The sequence below is a fragment of the Ursus arctos genome, unplaced genomic scaffold, assembly GCF_023065955.2.
Source record: "Ursus arctos isolate Adak ecotype North America unplaced genomic scaffold, UrsArc2.0 scaffold_23, whole genome shotgun sequence".
NCBI classification, from domain to species: Eukaryota; Metazoa; Chordata; class Mammalia; order Carnivora; family Ursidae; genus Ursus; species Ursus arctos.
In genome coordinates, this window is record NW_026622908.1 from 34770799 (window position 1) to 34789814 (window position 19016).

Consider the following 19016-nt stretch of genomic DNA (forward strand, 5'->3'; position numbering starts at 1 on the left):
GTGGATAAAAATGTAGAATGTATATATACAATGGAATATTACTCGGCCATAAAAAAGAAAGACCTCTTGTCATTTGTGACAACATGGATGGGCACAGAGGTTATCATGGAAAGTGAAACAAATCAGAGAAATGCAAATACTATATGAATTCACTTATATATGAAATGTAAAAACAAATCAAACAAACAAAGAAAAAGCAGAAACAGACCCATAAATACTGAGAACAAACTGATGGTTGCCGGTGGGGAGGGGAATACAGGGATGGAAAAAAAATGGGTGAGGGGGAGTGCAAGATACAGACTTCCCGTTTTGTAATGAGTAAGTTATAGGAATAAAAGGCACAGCATAGGTAATATAGTTGATGGTATTTTAATAGCATTGTACGGTGACAGGTGACAGCTACATTTGCACTGAGCCTAACCTAGGATATAAACATGTTGATTTACTATGTTGTACATATAAAGCTAACGTAATAGTGTGTCAACTGCACTTCAATTAAAAAAAAAAAAAAAGAACAAAAACATTTTCCAGAAATCAGACTAACTGATCAATGGAATGGAATGGTGACTTCAGAAACAATCCACACATTCATTGTCACCTAGCATATGATAGATGCATCAGAATTTTCTGAAAAGAGAAAGAATGATCTTTTCGATAAATGCTCTTAGGTAATCTATATATTTATTTTGAGAAAAAAAAAGAATCTGGACACATACTCAGGCCCTAGACTGAATCATTTCTACTTGGATTAAAGATCTAAATGTGAAAGCAAATGACAATTGAAAGGAAATCATTCTTGGGACACCTTTGTGATATAGAAATATGTACAACATTTTAAACAGAACACACAAAACAATAGCGATCTAAGATTTGAAATGATTAATTGAACTTTATATGGAAATTCTGTTCATCAAAATTAATAGTGTGAAAAGGAAACTCTCATAGTGGGAGAGGATACTTTAATCAGACCTACAGAATCAGAGGAAGAACTGACAAGGGACTCGTGCAAAATACAAAAGTAACTCTTACAAATCCATAAATAGTTGACATGAAATACAATACAAAAGTGACAACAGACATTAACACCATGTTTCAAAAGAAAATATCTAAATGGGCTTTAAACATATGAAAAGGTTCTCAATTTCATTCAGCATTAGAATAATACAAGCTAAAACCATGATGATCCCTATACACCTTATATATAAAGGTGGAAAGAAAATGATGGAAAATACTAAGTCTTGGCAAGGATGTTGAGCAACCATAACTATTTGCACTGCTGGTAGGAGTGTGCATTGATACGAGCACTCTGGAAACTCACTATGCACTATTTCCTAATGCTGAGTATGTATATCCTACGACTCAACAATTTCAGTTGAAGGATGTGCCCGATGGAAATACATTCCAGGTGGAGCCAATCTAGGTTAAATATTGCTGTGGTTGTGAAGCATGTGGGATGAACTATTTTTAATAACCATTTTCAGGAAATGTTTCTGTGTATTAGGACAATTTTTTTATAAAGTATAAACGATTCTCTTTCATAAATACATGGCAAAAATCCAAATTTTATTGTTTCTTAAAAACCCAAAGGTGTGAAAAAGAAAGTTATATGTTCATCAAAACATCAGATGGAATGCAATGTTTATATCACTGGTCATAAGCCAATTCTAACATTCAATGATAGCACAATGAATAACTAATTTGTGGTCTATTCATAAAATGGCATTGTACACAGACATGAGAATGAGCAGTCTAGAACTACCTATAACAAATATTAACTGAAAGAAGCCAGACCAAAAAACACCAAAGACAACAAACAAACAAACAAAAACATTCACAGTATTTCTTCATATGAAATAACAAAACTAGGTGAAAATAATTTATGCTGTTAGAAGGCAGAATAATGTGTGTGTGTGTGTGTGTGTGTGTGTTTGTGTGTGTGATAGGAGAATGAAGGACTCTTCCAGGGTCCTGATAATGTTTTATTTTTGTTATTGTCGTAGCAGTTTAATCTTGATTCCGATTCCATAGCTGTGTTGGATTTGTAAAAATGTCTGATGTATGCATTTGTCAGTATGTATATTTTACTTCAATAATAAGTTTAAAACACCACAAAAAAGGGGAAAACAGCTGTACATATATACTATTATTACTTGTACATTTTTTAATGATGCAGTAAGCATCATTCAAACAGCATTATATCCGCAGGAATAAAGTCCTAAAAAAGCCACTGTATTACAAGGAGACAGTCAAGGGTTGTGAGAATAATGCAAATACCTTTCCTACAGATACTATGTTTTGATTCCAGATCTCTGGTTAGAGTAGAAAGACTTAACGAGGAGACACCGGTGGGAAGGTATCAAACAGAACATTATTTGTAGTGGAATATAAGGATGTCCTGCATAATTAGCAGATATACCACGACTGCCTTTGACGCTTTTGAATGCTTTAGGCATAATGGATTTGTATCATTTCTCCTCAGAGAGAGCCTCAAAGGAAAAAAGACACCAATAAATCCTTTTAACTGGTTTGTGTCAGGAACACATGGGAGCACAGAGAGATACCCCCCTCAGAAGTGAGGGGACTGCACCTGTCTCTGTGACTAACTCAGACCAGTGACTCTTCAGGACCCCATTAGGATCTGATACCCCCTTGGAGATTTAGCCAACTCTTCAATTATCTGCTTTGATAACTGAATTTTCTGGGTGAATACAAGGTTGTAAAGATTTTTAGTATAAATTAATTAAAATATCTATAATTACAGACATCTGCTATGATGCAGCAAGCTTATACTCTTTGAATAATACAAAAAATGCAATCACTGAAAAGGGAGTTTTGTTAAGAAAATTCTCACCCAAGACGTTAAGTGTTCGATGATTATTTTATTTCATTTGGACCTTTACAAAATGTCCAATAGGATATTGTTATATGTAGTTAATTGGATGTTTTTTGGAATTATTAACCTCAAGAATAACATTTCCATAATGTTTTCCAGCCTCTTCTCAAGTAAAAGAATTATCTCAATATGTTTATAACACAATTTCTCTGTTTCAAATATGCCTGTGTTTCCAAATGTACCAATGTCCTTTGCAATCACCACTTTTAGTTGTAGGTCAGGCAAAAACAAACGATCACAGCTTTGCTATGTCTCCACCACACCATGAGGTCTGCCTTAAGAGGACTGCCCATTTCCTTACCTACAAGCCTTGGAAGAGTCTCTGAAATGACATCAGATTGTCCCTTGAATGACTAAATGCACATCTAATGGAGATTGGAACTAAGATTAAAATATGTACAAATACAAACTTAGTCAAAAAGAATTGCAAAATTATGAAGTAAAATGTATTTTGCTTAAAATTAAGGTGTCTTTTCCACTTCTTTAATAGCTTTTTCTAAAACTCTCTTTATTACCCCTTGAAAATTACATTGATATTTAAGTACATGTATTTAAATGCATATTTTAGTGATCTTTCATTGCAGAATATGCTCATTGTCACTTAGTTCAGTGTAGAAAGCGGTGTTAGGTAGCAGGAGGGGGCAGAACTTTGCTGTCCATCATTTGGTAGCCAGAACATCATTAGGGCATTTTGACCGTAATGGTCTACCATTGATAGCTTTGCTCTGCTCAGGCACACATGAAATTAAATTGATAATTCTGATCTTTTCAGCTTTAAATTTGGTGTCATCTCTTCTGATAGTCCCGTGTCTTACATGCGGGTCCCTGTTGCTGTGATCGGGATGAACTCTGCAGAGGGCAGGCCCAGGGCTTTCTCCACCTATGGATGACACCTGACAGTGATGGCCGTATTCTCTGGCACTCTATTCTTTATGTATGTGGAGCCCAAATCTAGTGATTCCTTTGATACTGGTAAAACGGTCTCTTTATTCTACACTTTGGTATCCCCATGCTGAATCCCAGGATCTACAGCTTGAGGAACAAAGAGGTGAGAAATGCCCTTCACAGTGAGTGGAGAATGTATACAAACACAGGCATACAGGAATGCCTAGGTGGCTCGGTTGGTTAAGCATCTGCCTTTGGCTCAGGTCACGATCCCAGGGTCCTGGGATCAAGCCCCAAGTCTCCCTCTCCCTCTGCTGCTTCGCCTGCTTGTGCTGTCTCTCATGCTCTCTCTGTCAAATAAAGAAAGTCTTAAAAAAAAAAAAAAAAAGCAATGCAAGCATGCCTCAGAGATATCACAGGTTTGGTTCCAGACCACCACAATGAAGCAAATATCGCAATAAAGCAAGTTAAATGAATTTTTGGTTTCCCAACGTGTTTAAAAGTTATGTTCATACTTTAATCTGTTAAGTGTGATATAGTGTTATGCTTAAAAACATAGTATGTATTATACTTTAAAAAAAAAACAACCAAACTTTACTGCTTAAAAATGCCAACAGTCATCGGAGCCTTTAGCCACTCATAACCTTTCTGCCCTGGCATGAGCAGTCCGTGGCTGCTCACTGGTCAGAACGGTGATTGCAGATTGTGGGGGCGGCCGTGGCAATTCCTTAAAGTAAGACAACAGTGAAGTTTGCTGCATCGACTAACTCTTCCTTTCATGTACGATTTCTCCGTAGCAGGTGATGCTGTTTGATAGCATTTCAACCAGAGTAGGACTTCTTTCAAAATTGGAGTCAGTCCTCTCAAACCCTGCTGCTGCTTTATCCTCTAAGTGTACGGAATACTCTAAATCCATTGCTGTCATTGCAAGAAACTCACAGTACCTTCAGCAGGAGTAGATTCCATCTCAAGAAACCATTGTCTTTGCTCATCCTCATCCATCCGAAGCCATTCCCCATCCATTAACATTTTCTCAGGAGATGACAGCAATTCAGCCACCTTCAGGGCCTACATCGGATTCTAGTTCTCTTGCTATTTCTACCACATCTGCAATTACTTCCTCCACTGAAGTTCAGAGCCTCCAACTTACTCAAATAAAACAAATAAAAGCAAAAAAAAAAAAAAAAAAAACCAACAACAACAACAAAGCACACTATTTGCAAAGTGCAACAAAGGGAAGCACAATAAAAGAGGTACGCCTGTATTCTATTTAAAATTCAGTAAATGAGGGGTTCAGTTGGTTAAGTGTCTGTCTTTGGCTCAGGTCATGACCCCAGCCTGGAGTCCGGGGATGGAGCCCCATGGCCCCAGCACCCTGCTCAGCAGGGAGTCGTCTTCTCCTTCTCCCTGTGACCTCCCCCCCTGCTCTCACTTACTCTTGCTCTCACTTTTGCTCTCTCTCTGAAATGAATAAATAAAAAACCTTTTAAAAAATAAAAATAAGTAAAATTCAGTAAATGATGTATTACCCAAAGTATACTATAACTAACATTGTTTTAGCCTTGTACTGGGGCTTGCATGGGATGGGCAGTATTCTGTGAAATTATCATAGGTGAATATGTGCATGCTTAGGAAAGCATAAATTAAAGTATTATGATTTTAAGTGGCATAATTGGGTATACATTAAAAATTCAAAAGAATCTTCAAGCTGAAATATTAAGAATAATAAGGAAAATTTTCAAGGCTTGTATAAATAAGGTTTCCATATAAAAGATCAATTATTTTGCCATATACTAGCAAAACATAAGTAAAAATAAAATTCTAAACTACCAATAAAACCAGGGAAAAAATCCATATGACAGGGGAAAATTCAGGGAAAATCTAATAAATGATTTGCATGAATTTGTTGCTAGAAACCACAAAAACATTACTGAGTTATAAAGAAAACAGAGATGTAGCATTATACCATCTCCATTTGTTGGAAGAAATAAATGCTATGACAAAGGCAGTTGTTTCTAAATTATCTTACAGATTGAACACAGTAACAATCCCAATAGTATTTTTAAATATTTAAGTTGATATCAGAATTTATATGGAGATGCAAAGGATTTAAAATAGCCGGGACAATATCTTAGAAGAATTTAGTAACAGGCATAAATTGCTTTCATAAAGCCAGGTTATCTTTTCAATCATGTCATTAATGCACATGTGGATAGAGAAGCCAATAAAGCACATAAAAATAAAGCCCCCAGATAGACTCACATGTGGAATTTCACTTGATTTAAAACAAAAGTCCTGCTGCAGTGTCATGGGGAAAGGAACACTTCTCAGCAAACTGACGGTGTTCAGTTAAGTTCCTTTGTAAAACACAAAACTTGTTTGCATCAGATGCAAACATTAATTGAGATGTATCGTAAGTATAAATGTGAGCTAAAACCCACAAAGTTCCTTGAAGAAAAGTAAAAGTTTTAAGAGAAATTAGCAGAGCTGATGAGGGAATATATCATTACTGATGAGGGAATATAGTCCTGTATAGAGACTGACCAGGGCACAGACTAACTTTGGTCACAAGACAGACAATCTACAAATGACATGACAGAGGAGGCAACAACACAACCCTTCCTGTGGATAGAAACCACAGGATTTCAATTCATTGTCATGAGCAACATGAGCTACGTAAAAGTCTCTGTTATTTCTTCTTATGGTCCACAATTTGTCTTTTACTTAAAAAATGGTAGAGCCTAGAATGTGCCACACCCGTATTAGATATTAAGAACACCAGGATGAAAAAGGAACAGTGTGTCCTGCCCTAAAGTAGTGAATATTCTAGAGAATGATGAGCAAGTTGTCACTGTTTCTTTATCAAAGTTAAAACCATATTAAAGATAGATGGCAGAAGTGAAAACAAAACCTCATATTTTATTTCAGAATTTTAAGATGGATATTAGAGTCCCTCATTCACTTATTCCTCATTCATTGCATCAGTCAGAAGGTCAGCAAATATCTTTTGAACACCTACTCTTCCCTGGGTGTTATGTTAGGAGTTATTAATACAAAGGCAAACATTTGGACAAAACCTTTGGACTTGTAAAGCTTACAGATTAGAAAATTCTACACAAGTACAATAAAAATGTTATCAATATTTAGTTAAAATACTTACATACGCTTGAAGAAAGATCATAAGATTATATGAAAAAATGTATTCTGCATCAAATAATTTTAATTAAAAAACAGCAATAGGACCAGACATACGATGGGTTCCTTCTAAAAGTCTCTAAAATAACTGACATTTAGTCATGTTTTGAATTTATGCTGTATGTCATCTGATTTTTATGCCAAATACAACTGGTCTGGTTCTTGACCAGAATGGAGGCTTTGCATTCAGTTCTATTCCCAACATTCACAGTAAAATGGAAGACTGGGGCCAGAATCCTGGGTTTTCTAACTGTTGGATTTTCTCCACCCCAGGGCCAGCAGCCACACTTCTCAAGCATCACAGGGGACAATTCAAAAGAAACAAACACACAAAGGGTGAATTGTTGCAGAGGACTGTTACGCAGTAGTATCATCTAAGAACATCCCTAGGCTATCCCCACATTTTCACTCTCTGGGTGTAATTGTGTGGAGATTTGATTAATTGGTCTTTCTTTCCCTGGGGAATCAGAACTTTATCTGGGAATTCCTATTTTCATGGGTAGGGACTGAACCCATAAACAAGCTGATTTCAGTGTGTGTGTCTTCAGGGACTTCAGACACTTGTAAATCTGTTCAGCGTGCCTCCTGCAGAACCTTTGCAGTCGGTCTCAGGTGATCTCTGGTTCAGGTAGGTTCACCCCAATGGTTTACTCAGTACTCATCCTGGATGTGAAGACCATGTATCTAGGGAGCTTTATGGATTCAAATCAGACTCAGGACTGAAATACCTTTTCCGTTCTCTTCTGGGGGCTTACATCTCTGTTCTCTGATGGGTAAGTGGAAGGGACAGGGAAATGACTCACACCACGGTGCCCAGCACCACTGCTGATAACTTAGAGTGTGAGCGTTTCTACAGAGTGATGAAGAGTCATTATGAGGATTCTATTTCACCTTAGGATAAAGAGGAATGTTTCTGCCTTAGAGCTGGCAGAACTGATGCTTTAGAAAGCATTCTATATCAGACAGGAAACTTCTTAAGTGTCTTTGAAATATCAGATTTTTTCTCCAAGAAGACCTACTAAATTGCTAAACATCAAGAAAAGTAAGTTTCTCCCCTCCCTGATTTTCCCATTGCCCACGGTGACAAACCCTATGATGGAAAGCTTCCCTGATGTCAACTGGCAGGCTTTCAGTTGCTGGTGAACATGGACAGCTTGTGTCAAGATGCAGTTTGTCCCTAACACAACTCAGGTTTAAATAAGTTCAAGACAAATTGTAGACCAATCGAATATCTCTTGAAATTATTTCAGTAGCTATTTAAAACATTTGCAGTATGATTTCTCGGCCAAATTGTAGTATAAATGATCAAAATTGGGTACATTTTTAAAGTTCTTTTCCTGACATGTTATTTTGGCAGACTTATAAAATATTTCTTTTCAACAACAAACTTAAAACAGTATGAATCAAAAACTAACATAGCTTTATCAGAAATGATTAAATCAGAAAACTTCTGAAGAAACAGGAGAAAAATACTTCATTTCAGTGATATATACTTACCAAAATAAAAACAATCCTAACTTTGCCGTTAGTAATATTTACTTAGAAAAATGAATTAGTAAGTGGTCATGATATATGCAGATGTATTTTTAAAAGCTAATGGCACAAATTTATAGTACACAATCCATAATTACTCTTGTTGAATTTTTTTTTTTTTGCTAAATTAAGGATATAGTTATTGAGAGTATTATATCTTAGAGTGAAAGAAACATGTACTCAGCTGCTTTACATGCAGCAAATAAACAGGAAATGTTTTATTTAAAGGGAGTGTTGCCACTGTATTTTCCACCTTAAACTCACCTTTGTATTTCTTCACAGATATGATGGTAGGAGAAAAGACATACAGACTATCTAGTGCTACACTGTCATATAACCTCATCAGACATATATTTGATGTATGGAATAAAGCATCATCGATTCAATAAACACCACAGATTTAAGAAAGAACCAGGTTGTGGGAGAACACAACGTGATTTGTTTGTTAAATATATAGCTAGATATCACGTGTCCCAGTTGCTTGGATATGCAAAATTTTAATTTACTTGTTATTCCCATTTTAACTATGAAACTCCTCAGTGAGGTAGAATGAATTACTGGGACACAAATAGGAAACCATATTAGAAAATTATTCAGGGGCGCCTGGGTAGCGCAGTCGTTAAAGCGTCTGCCTTCGGCTCAGGGCGTGATCCTGGAGTACGGGGATCGAGTCCCACATCGGGCTCCTCTGCTATGAGCCTGCTTCTTCCTCTCCCACTCCCCCTGCTGTGTTCCCTCTCTCGCTGGCTGTCTCTCTCTGTCAAATAAATAAATAAAATCTTTAAAAAAGAAAAAAAAATTTTTCAAAACATGCTAATAACAAGAACAGCTGGCACCAAATATCTTATTGTTAACAGCCTCTGTACTAACCCGAGTTTGTGTAGTATCTCACTATATTCACACAAGACAAGAATTTAAACACTTGATAAAAATCCCACAGCTAGTAATTGGTGGCCTAACATCCAACCAACCAAGCGACCAAACAAACAAGCAAACAAAACACATAAAGCAAAACCATAAAACCATAGCATTAATCAATATTGTACACAGATTCTTTGCATGACTTAATCTCATTGAGCCCCAGTGTCTCCTCAGACATAGAAAAAATTCCGTATGTCTTCTTGGACATTCCTACAGAATAATGAGATCATTATTTTAAAATGGCTAACATTGTTCTGGGCCTAGAGTATAGTACATAATGAATGTTAGTACTTCTCTCCATTCATTTCTCTGTAAAGGAACACAAAGCAATCAAATCTGAGCAAATTAAAACTACAAGATTTTTTTAAAACATCCGAACATGCTTTAAACAATTTAAAGGAAAGAAGTATATGACAGGAAAAAAAGACAAAACAACAACAACAAATGGCTGCCAGAACATAACAATAGAGACATGTCTGAGTAGGTAAAGATTAGAGTGATAGAAAGGACTCGTTTATTTGGCCAAAAAAATGTGATTATGTTAAAAAATCAGTTTCTGGCTAACACAAAGCAGGAAGACTACTGAGATATAGTCTGTCAGTGGGCAGCTGAATCAGCATGGTGTGGTAGAAACTGATAAGAAAAAAACCAGCATACTCAAAGTATTTCACACAGAAATAAAGAATTCCCAAGGTTGGTGACAAGGTATGCGCTGAAGAGAAAGCCAGTGGTGCCTAAGGAAAAAATAACAAAGTCACTGGAATTCACTCTGGCTCATACATAACTATCTTTTATCATTGGAAACATACAGAGAGACGTGTGCATATGCAAATATGTATTCATGCAATAGTATAATTAATGTATTAAGATATGCAAATAAATACCAAAACATATCATCTATTTTGTATATATAACTAATATGAATTATATCTAACACAACTGAAAAATTAATAGCTTTGTGCAACACTTCTTTTTTTTTAAGATTTTATTTATTTATTTATTTGACAGAGATAGAGAGAGGGAACACAAGCAGGGGGAGTGGGAGAGGAAGAAGCAGGCTCCCAGCGGGGGAGCCCGATGTGGGGCTAAATCTCAGAATGCTGGGATCACGCCCTGGGCCGAAGGCAGACGCTTAACGACTGTGCCACCCAGGTGCCCCTTGTGCAACGCTTCTAACAACATGATATTGGTCTCTAGAAAGTATGTATTTTTGAATTTTGTTAAAAGACTATGAGAAATAAAATTAAAATCTGACACTTTTACCTGTGAACAGAAATTATCCAATTTAAATGAAACAGTCTAAAATCTAGCATCTCCCAGAAAAATCAACTTGACCATCTATTAATCTCCTCTCATTTTCCCCCTTAAAAGATGAAAGCAACAAAATAAATGGCCTCAGGAAATCTCACCCGGGTGACTGAGTTCATTCTCATGGGAGTCTCAGATCGCCCAGAGCTTCAGATTCCTCTCTTCTTTGTTTTCCTGCTGATTTATGGGCTGACCATGGCAGGGAACCTGGGCATCATCACCCTCACCAGTGTTGACTCTCAGCTTCAAACGCCCATGTACTTCTTCCTCAGGCACTTGGCTATCATCAATCTCGGTGACTCTACTGTCATTGCCCCCAAAATGCTCGTAAACTTCTTGGTTACAAAGAAAACCGTATCCTACTATGGATGTGCATCCCAGCTGGGTGGGTTCCTGGTTTTTATCATTGGTGAGATTTTCATGCTGGCTGCAATGGCCTATGACCGCTACGTGGCTATTTGCAGCCCCCTGCTCTACATGGCGGTGGTCTCTCCACAGGTCTGCATACTGCTGGTGTCCCTCACGTACCTCTACAGTCTGACCACAGCACTGACTGTCTCCTCCTGTGTGTTCTCCATGTCATACTGCTCTTCCAATGTAATCAATCATTTTTACTGTGATACTGTCCCTTTGTTGGCATTGTCCTGCTCTGATACCTACATTCCAGAAACAGCGGTGTTTATCTCTGCAGGGACCAATTTGTTCTTCTCTATGATTATTGTTCTAACATCTTACTTCAACATCGTCCTTGCCATTTTGAGGATACGCTCCTCAGAGGGCCGAAGGAAAGCCTTTTCCACCTGTGCCTCTCACATGACAGCTGTCACTGTGTTCTACGGGACCATTCTCTTCATGTATTTGCAGCCAAGGACCAACCACTCATTAGATACTGATAAAATGGCCTCTGTCTTCTACACCCTGGTGATACCAATGCTGAATCCCCTCATTTACAGCCTAAGGAACAGGGATGTGAAGGATGCATTCAAGAGATTCCTAAGTAACCCTTGTCAGTCTTTCAAATTAATGTAAATTTAAAACTACAATTGTCTTCATAAAAGGGTTTTCATTTGCTCCTAAAAAACTAATCTCTGTTAAATGCAAAGATAATAAATAGTTAAAAATTCGATGGGGGTCCCTGGGTGGCTCAGTTGGTTAAGCATCTGCCTTTGGCTCAGGTCAGGATCTCAGGTCCCGAGTGGGGTTCCCTGAGCCTGCTTCTTCCTGGGCACCTGGGTGGCTCAGTTGGTTAGTTGACTACCTTCAGCTCAGGTCATGATCCCAGAGTCCCAGGATCAAGTCCCACATCAGGCTTCCTGCTCAGCAGGGAGTCTGCTTCTCCCTCTGACCCTCTCCCCTCTCATGCTTTCTCTCAAATAAAAAAATAAAATCTTTTTTAAAAAATTCCATGGATTTCAACGGGAAAATCTTAACCCTTTCTATTCTCACCTCAAATACCTAACTTTTGCTAATACAAAGATGTATTAGTTGACCAAAGGAAGTACACTTATTTAGGTAGGGAACAATAATTTCAGAGTTACCACATTTTACAATGACACACAACTTGTTACTGGGTTTTTATAATTTCTAATCAAAGAAGAGAATGTCTGAGCACTGGAGAAATTACGTGAGAACCAATTCTTGGAAGGTGGTCAAGAGTCAGGTCGTCTTCCTTGCCATAGATCTGTTTAAATAAGCAGAATAGCTGGCTGAAAACAGAAAAGTCACAATGTATAGTGAATATCACTGGTCTCCACAGACAAAATTGGCCATAACTTGAGAGCATTAGCCTTTAAGATTTTTAAGTTTCATTCTTTATAAATATATAAAAGTATATAATATAGATAATTTATCTTCAGTTTGTCCATTTGTCTAACCTTTCTATGGCTGTATTGGTCTACAACAGCCTACATATGTACAGTTGGGGAAGTACATTCCCAGCAGAAAGCCTTTGTCTTTGAGTCTAGTTCTGTGAACAGAATTAGAATAACAGGGCTAAACTCACACTTACACATCTATCAATCTTATGTATTTTATTAAATGAATTAAAGTCAAGAATGAAAGCTGTAGTGTTTTCTACCTTTTAACTTGATTTACATATATGTGTTTTCTAAACATAATTACATTGTCACTTGTATTAGTTTCCTAGTGCTACTGTAACATATCACCACTGAGCCAGTGTCTTGAAACAACAGCAGCTTATTACCCCACAGTTCTGGAGGTCAGAAGCTCAAAATGAATCTCCCTGGGCTACGATCGAGATGTCCGCAGGCTGCGTTCCTTCCTGGACGGCCATGGAAGAGTCTGTTTCTTTCCTCTTCCAGCTTCTAGAGGCAGCCCTCATCCTTTGCTTGGCAATTCCTTCCAAGCGGTGATCCCATCACTCTGACCTCTGCTTGTACTGCCACATCTCCTTCTGACTCAGACTCTCCTGCTTCCCTCTCCTTCTTGGGATTACATTGGTCCCACCCAGATAGTTCAGGATAGCCTCCCCTTCTGGAGGTCCTTAATTTAATCACATCATCAAATATCTTTGTGTGAAGGGCACCATGTTCATAGTTCTGGTCATCTTTGTCAGGGCGTGGAACCCATTTCTGCCTAAAATATCTATATCTATATGGCGTACTTTGTGCAACTGCGCAATCTAACATCTTGCATGTCTCATTCACTAGTACTCAATGGGCTAGTCTCATAAACTTTCCACTATTTACCCTTTCTACATTACTTAGCTACAAAATTCGCCCTGAGCAAGCTATACGCAAAGCCATCTCTGAATGAAGGATAAGCAGAAAGTACTTGGTTCTAAGGTTCCTAAGTGTATGCACACATACACATGCACTCACATATCCCTTGTACGCATTTATCAGAAATGATGAATCAACACAATCAAGCAACCAGACAGGCACATCAGCCTGGTACCGGTTTTCCATGTAGTAAGGTATGGAAAATAATTTATATGGCGGCTTTGATCTCCAATTGATCAGATGCTCAGTCACCTCTACTTCCAGCTTATCCCTAACTAACTGCTCTGGAGGTTCCATGACATTTGTGTCCAAACAGTGACAACAAAATCCCCCTCGTGCTGAGGGGAGAGAAAAGATGCAAGACACGGCCATAAAGCATGGTCTGACAACACCTGCAAAAGTTAGGACACACTTCAAACAGCACCACAGGGCCCCTCCTTCTGCACCTGCCACAGAAGCAGTAGTTTTGACCTGGGGATGCTCTAGGCAGAAAGCATCGCGAGTGTGTAAATCTTGTGTGGCACACGCTGAATCCTTTCAAGACCATGAAAATAAGAAAAACATAAAACTTCCCTAAATTCGGCATAGTAAATACTACTTCATAAATTTAAACCCAAAAATTTACTGAAGGACTATTTTCACAGCAGCTCATTTTGTTCTGAAGCACCGTGATCCTATATCCCAGTATTTTACTTACATCCAAGAAATATGTCTAGTATTAAATGCTTCCTACTAAATTGATAATCTAAAAGACAACAGAAATTGGCATGATTCTGATTTTGTTTAATTAAAGTTAAATTGAGGGGACCATCTGGGTGGCTTAGTGAGCTACGCATCAGAATCCTAATTTCAGCTCAGGTCATGATCTCAGGGTCTTGTGATCAAGCCTTGCATCAGGCTCAGCACATAGCATGGAATCTGCTTGAGATTCTCTCCCTCTCCTTCCCCTCCTCCCCTGGTTCACCCATGAAGTCTCTCTCAGACAAATACATAAATAAATCCTTTTAAAAAGGTAAACTGATGAATTGTAAGGGTTCCAATGCAGATTTTCTTGTTCCTTAAGGTCTAGAGAACTTTGGTTTGAGCTGCTAATGCCATCTTCCTGCAAGTTCATATGCCTTCACCAAACTGTCTACCTGCCATGGGTCACATCTATCATCTCTGCTTTCCAAATGGCTCTTTCCACAAGCCACCTCCATGGAAATGAAAAAGAAAAAATGCTTTCAAGGAAACCATTCAAAAAAGAACTACAAACTCTGAAACAGAAGGCAGTGTGGGAGGCTCTCAGGACCAGCGCACAGCAGGGACGGAGAATGGTGGTACTCAGGGAGGGGCTGCGCCTCCATAGGGAGTCAGGCTAGGGCTCAGCCACTTCTCCACACCTGGCAGGAGGATGAGAAGTCAGCTGGCCAGGTGCCCAGGAGGAAAGTAGGATTTGGAGGTCTCCTCCCCCAATTTGCTATGAGGTGTGTGTCAGTGTTTTGTCACTTCAACAACTACTTTATCAACATTATAATGTTATAGACATTCAAATAGGAACATTATATTAAAATTAAAGTGTATCTGTCTCTGTTATAATTTCTGAACTTCTTTGTTGACCTGAATCATAGTGAGTACACTTTTCCATTTCAAATCTTGACAAATATTTGGATTTTTAAAAAAATAATGTATTAAATCTAGGAAAACAATATTAGCTCTATAAAGCATGTCTGATTTAATTATTTGCTGCAGCCTTTACCATTTGTTCAAAGGTACATATTCACAAGGTGGCCGTCCACAGTATGAAATGCTGTGTACTGGTGGTGGAATATATGCAGACAAAAGAACTCTTGGAGTAACTCCATTCTTATGTAAGTAAATTAAATGTGCTCTATTTACCCCAAAACAGGGTCTCAGGTGATGTTTCAGACATGTTCATTCATGGATAGTGGGGACCACACACACAAAATAGTTAATTGTGGTGATGCATGTAGAAGTCACAGGTTGGGAACTAACTAAATGCTTGTTATGTTACTAAATGCAGCAAATCTATAGTAAATGGGGGTAGAGACAGAGTGTAGCAATTTTATGAAACAGAGACCAGAAAAATACTGGTGTGTACTTACAAAATGAATAAAATTCAAAGCCATATAGCTGAGTGAGAACCTTAAAGTATCAAAATAAGTTATATAACAACCTGTATGTGTTCTTTATTTTTTTTATAATAATTTTTTTCATTATGTTATGTTAGTCACCATACAGTATATCCTTAGTTTTTGATGTAGTGTTCCATGATTCATGATTTGCATATAACACCCAGTGCTCCATGCAATATGTGCCCTCCTTAATACCCATCACCGGCCTGTCCCAGTCCCCCACCCCCCCTCCCCTCTGAAGCCCTCAGTTTGTTTCCCAGAGTCCATAGGCTCTCATGGTTCATTCCCCCTTCTGTTTACCCCCCTTTCTTCTTCCCTTCCTTCTCCTACCGATCTCCCTGCTATTTCTTATGTTCCATAAATGAGTGAAACCATATGATAATTGTCTTTCTCTGCTTGACTTATTTCACACACATTATAATCACTTTATAAGGGTGCATTTCTTTTTTTTTTAAGATTTATTTATTTAATTTAGAGTTTGAGAGAGAGAGTGTGAGCAGGGGGAGGGGCAGAGGGAGAGAATCTCAAGCAGACTGCCCACTCAGTGTGGAGCCCAATGCAGGGTTCAATCTCTCCACCCTGAGATCATGACCCGAACTGAAACTAAGAGTTGGACACTTAACTGACTGAGCCACCCAGGCGCCCCATAAAGCTGAATTTCTTATTAAGAACATATATCAACTTTTGTGGAGGAGATACTTGTGTAGGGAAAGGGAACTGATGTAGAAGCGGGATCAGAATGAGAATACACATGGGATGTGAAATTACATATCATTAACTCAGTTTAGTTCCTTAGGTTGAAAAACTAAATATAAATAACTTTACACACATATTCATAAATTTTTATTCCTTCTGAGCTTTTAACACACTATAGGTCTTGTATAAATAGCTTTGTCTTTATCCTCAGATGTAAAACATGGAAGAAATCATTGTGGGAAATGCTGAAAGTTTATGTAATTGATAGATGATGAAAGCATGTATCTGAGAAATACTCTACTTAAATCCAGACATTTGAGTGAATACAATAAGAATAACAACTAAGGAAATCTGGTGAATCATATATATAAAAAAACAGGGGTGCTTGGGTGGCTCTGTTAATTAACTGTCTGCCAAAGGTCATGATCTCAGGGTCCCTGCTTCTCCCTCTTCCTCTGCCCCTCCACCCAACTCCTTCTCTCTCTCATATAAATAAATAAATTATTTAAAAAAGATTTCCTCAATAGGGAAATCAAAATTACTCTGAATAATTAGCAAAGACCAGTGGCATCATTTCTTGCTCTCAGATGCTTTGGGAATAACCAAGAATCGCATTCAAGCTCTCAGGGGAGTGTCTCAAAGGGAGGAGATGCTCATAAATTCTTCTGACAGCAGTCAGTCTAGTAATCACACAGAGAGCAAGAAGACAGTCTTCATTTAAGGTGAATAGATGGCACTGATTATATTGGTTACTAGATTAGCTGCAGGGATGATTTTGGATCCCTGTCTTCCATTTAAATGACAGTTATGAGTATAGTCACCAAAGCCAGACTCAGTACATTACATCATGCATATTAATCATCTCTTTTCGTAACTAGGTTTTCTGGAGCAATGGTATATGTTTACCACTGTGAGAATGTTCTTTGAAGGTGGTAAGGGACCTCGTTTCTATTCTTGTTATTTCTACATTTATATTGAGATTGCAGACAATAAAAAATCATGAAGGGGGAGTTAGCATTTTTGCAAGCTCTACTTACAATCCTTCTCTCTCCTTCCCTCTCTCTCTCTCTTTCCCTCCCACCTTTTAATAAGTGGGCAATGTTCTCAATATGACCAACCCGTTTATCTCAGGTGAGGCTATTTACAAAATTTTATAGAATATTTAGTTGAGACTGAGTTTTTGCATTTGCACAAGAGGACATCCTTGGGCTCTGTGCCCATCCCCCAGGTCCTGGTGCAGCTCTGGAATTTCTGCTCCCATCTGAAAAGAGTCAGGTTTGAGGCTCAATTTCCTTGTTTCTTTCCAGGTAGTGCTTGGGCAGGATTGGTGGGAGGAGGGCCACACAAATATTCACTCAATTGAGTTTCAGAAGAACTCCAGGGATTTGTAACATCACAATAAAATGAACGTTGGGATGAAGAGGTTTGCCAAACTGTAAAAACTGCTATGAAACAGTCCTTTCTTTGGACTTAAGACATGAGGCTTTGTCATTTGTTGATTGTTGCTAGTGAATGTTTGGTATTGCTTTGCTTTAAACATCTTGAATAGATTTTTGGGTAGAGCAAGTTTTGTCAAGTGATTTTATCTGCCAAAATAATATTGAATTTTTGTTCTATTTTTTTGGAAATTCTCAAAAAAATAGAACAAAAATTCAATACTATTTTGGCAGATAAAATCTGTTTATTTAAGGGCATAAAATTCTGTTTATTTAAGGGCATCCAGAGGTTCTAGATTTTAAGGTTATAAAAGTTCAGAGGCACTTGGGTGGCTCAGTTGGTTAGACCTCCAACTTCGGCTCAGTTCATGACCTCCAGAGTCATGAGATTGAGAGCCACCTGGGGCTCTGCACTGGGCATGGAGGCTGCTTAAAATTCTCTCTCTCCCTCTGCCACACCCCTCACACTCCTGCATGTACAGCCTCTCTGTCTCCCAAGAAAATAAAAATAATTTTAACTTTCTATGACATTAAATCCTTGACCAGTCTAGGGTTGATTTTTATATGGATCACCTAAACATCCAATTTCATCAGCCACTATGTACATAATCACTATCTCTAGATACCTTGAATAGGCCATTTTTGCATGCCTGTCCTAGCATGCCATTTCTGTCATACACTATGTCCTATACATTCGTGGGTCTTTTCTTGAGGTCCTATTCCGTTCCATTGATGTACACCATATTGCCTCAGTAACTCCAGCTTTCTAAGTTTCATTATCTGGTAGCATTATTCTTTTCAAAAGTGTCTATGTTATTCTTTATAATTTGCATTTTTTGTTTATTTTTTTATTTATTTTTTGGGGGGATAAGATAATTTTATTTTATAAATATACATTACTATATTGCTGTAAATACTGTGATCAGGAAAGTCATTGAAACAAAAATTCTAAAAACGTAAATGCTTTAAAAAGATGTACACATGAAGTCACTGCTTTAGAAATATATTGAAAGGAAATTATATGAAGAAGCAAATTTAACAAATTTATCTGAAAACAGGTATTTATGTGTGATTATTTATCTGAGTCTGTTTCTATGGTAGAAATTTATCAGTGAATCTCTGCGTGTGTGTGTGTGTGTACGTTTCTATGTCTTTTTTTTATATTAATATTTTTTATTATATTGTTAGTCACCGTACAGTACATCCCTGGTTTTTGATGTAAAGTTCCATGATTCATTACTTGCATATAACACCCAGTGCTCCAAATGTCTTA

At 37.8% G+C, this 19016-nt stretch overlaps 1 protein-coding gene across 1 annotated transcript; it reads left to right on the forward strand.

Annotated features, from left to right (window-relative positions):
• Positions 1-10816: 10816 nt before the first annotated feature.
• LOC113246366 (olfactory receptor 8J2) lies at positions 10817-11764 on the forward strand. Its single transcript, XM_026486968.3, has one exon. It carries the CDS (start codon positions 10817-10819, stop codon positions 11762-11764), a length of 948 nt encoding a protein of 315 aa, XP_026342753.3.
• Positions 11765-19016: the final 7252 nt, after the last annotated feature.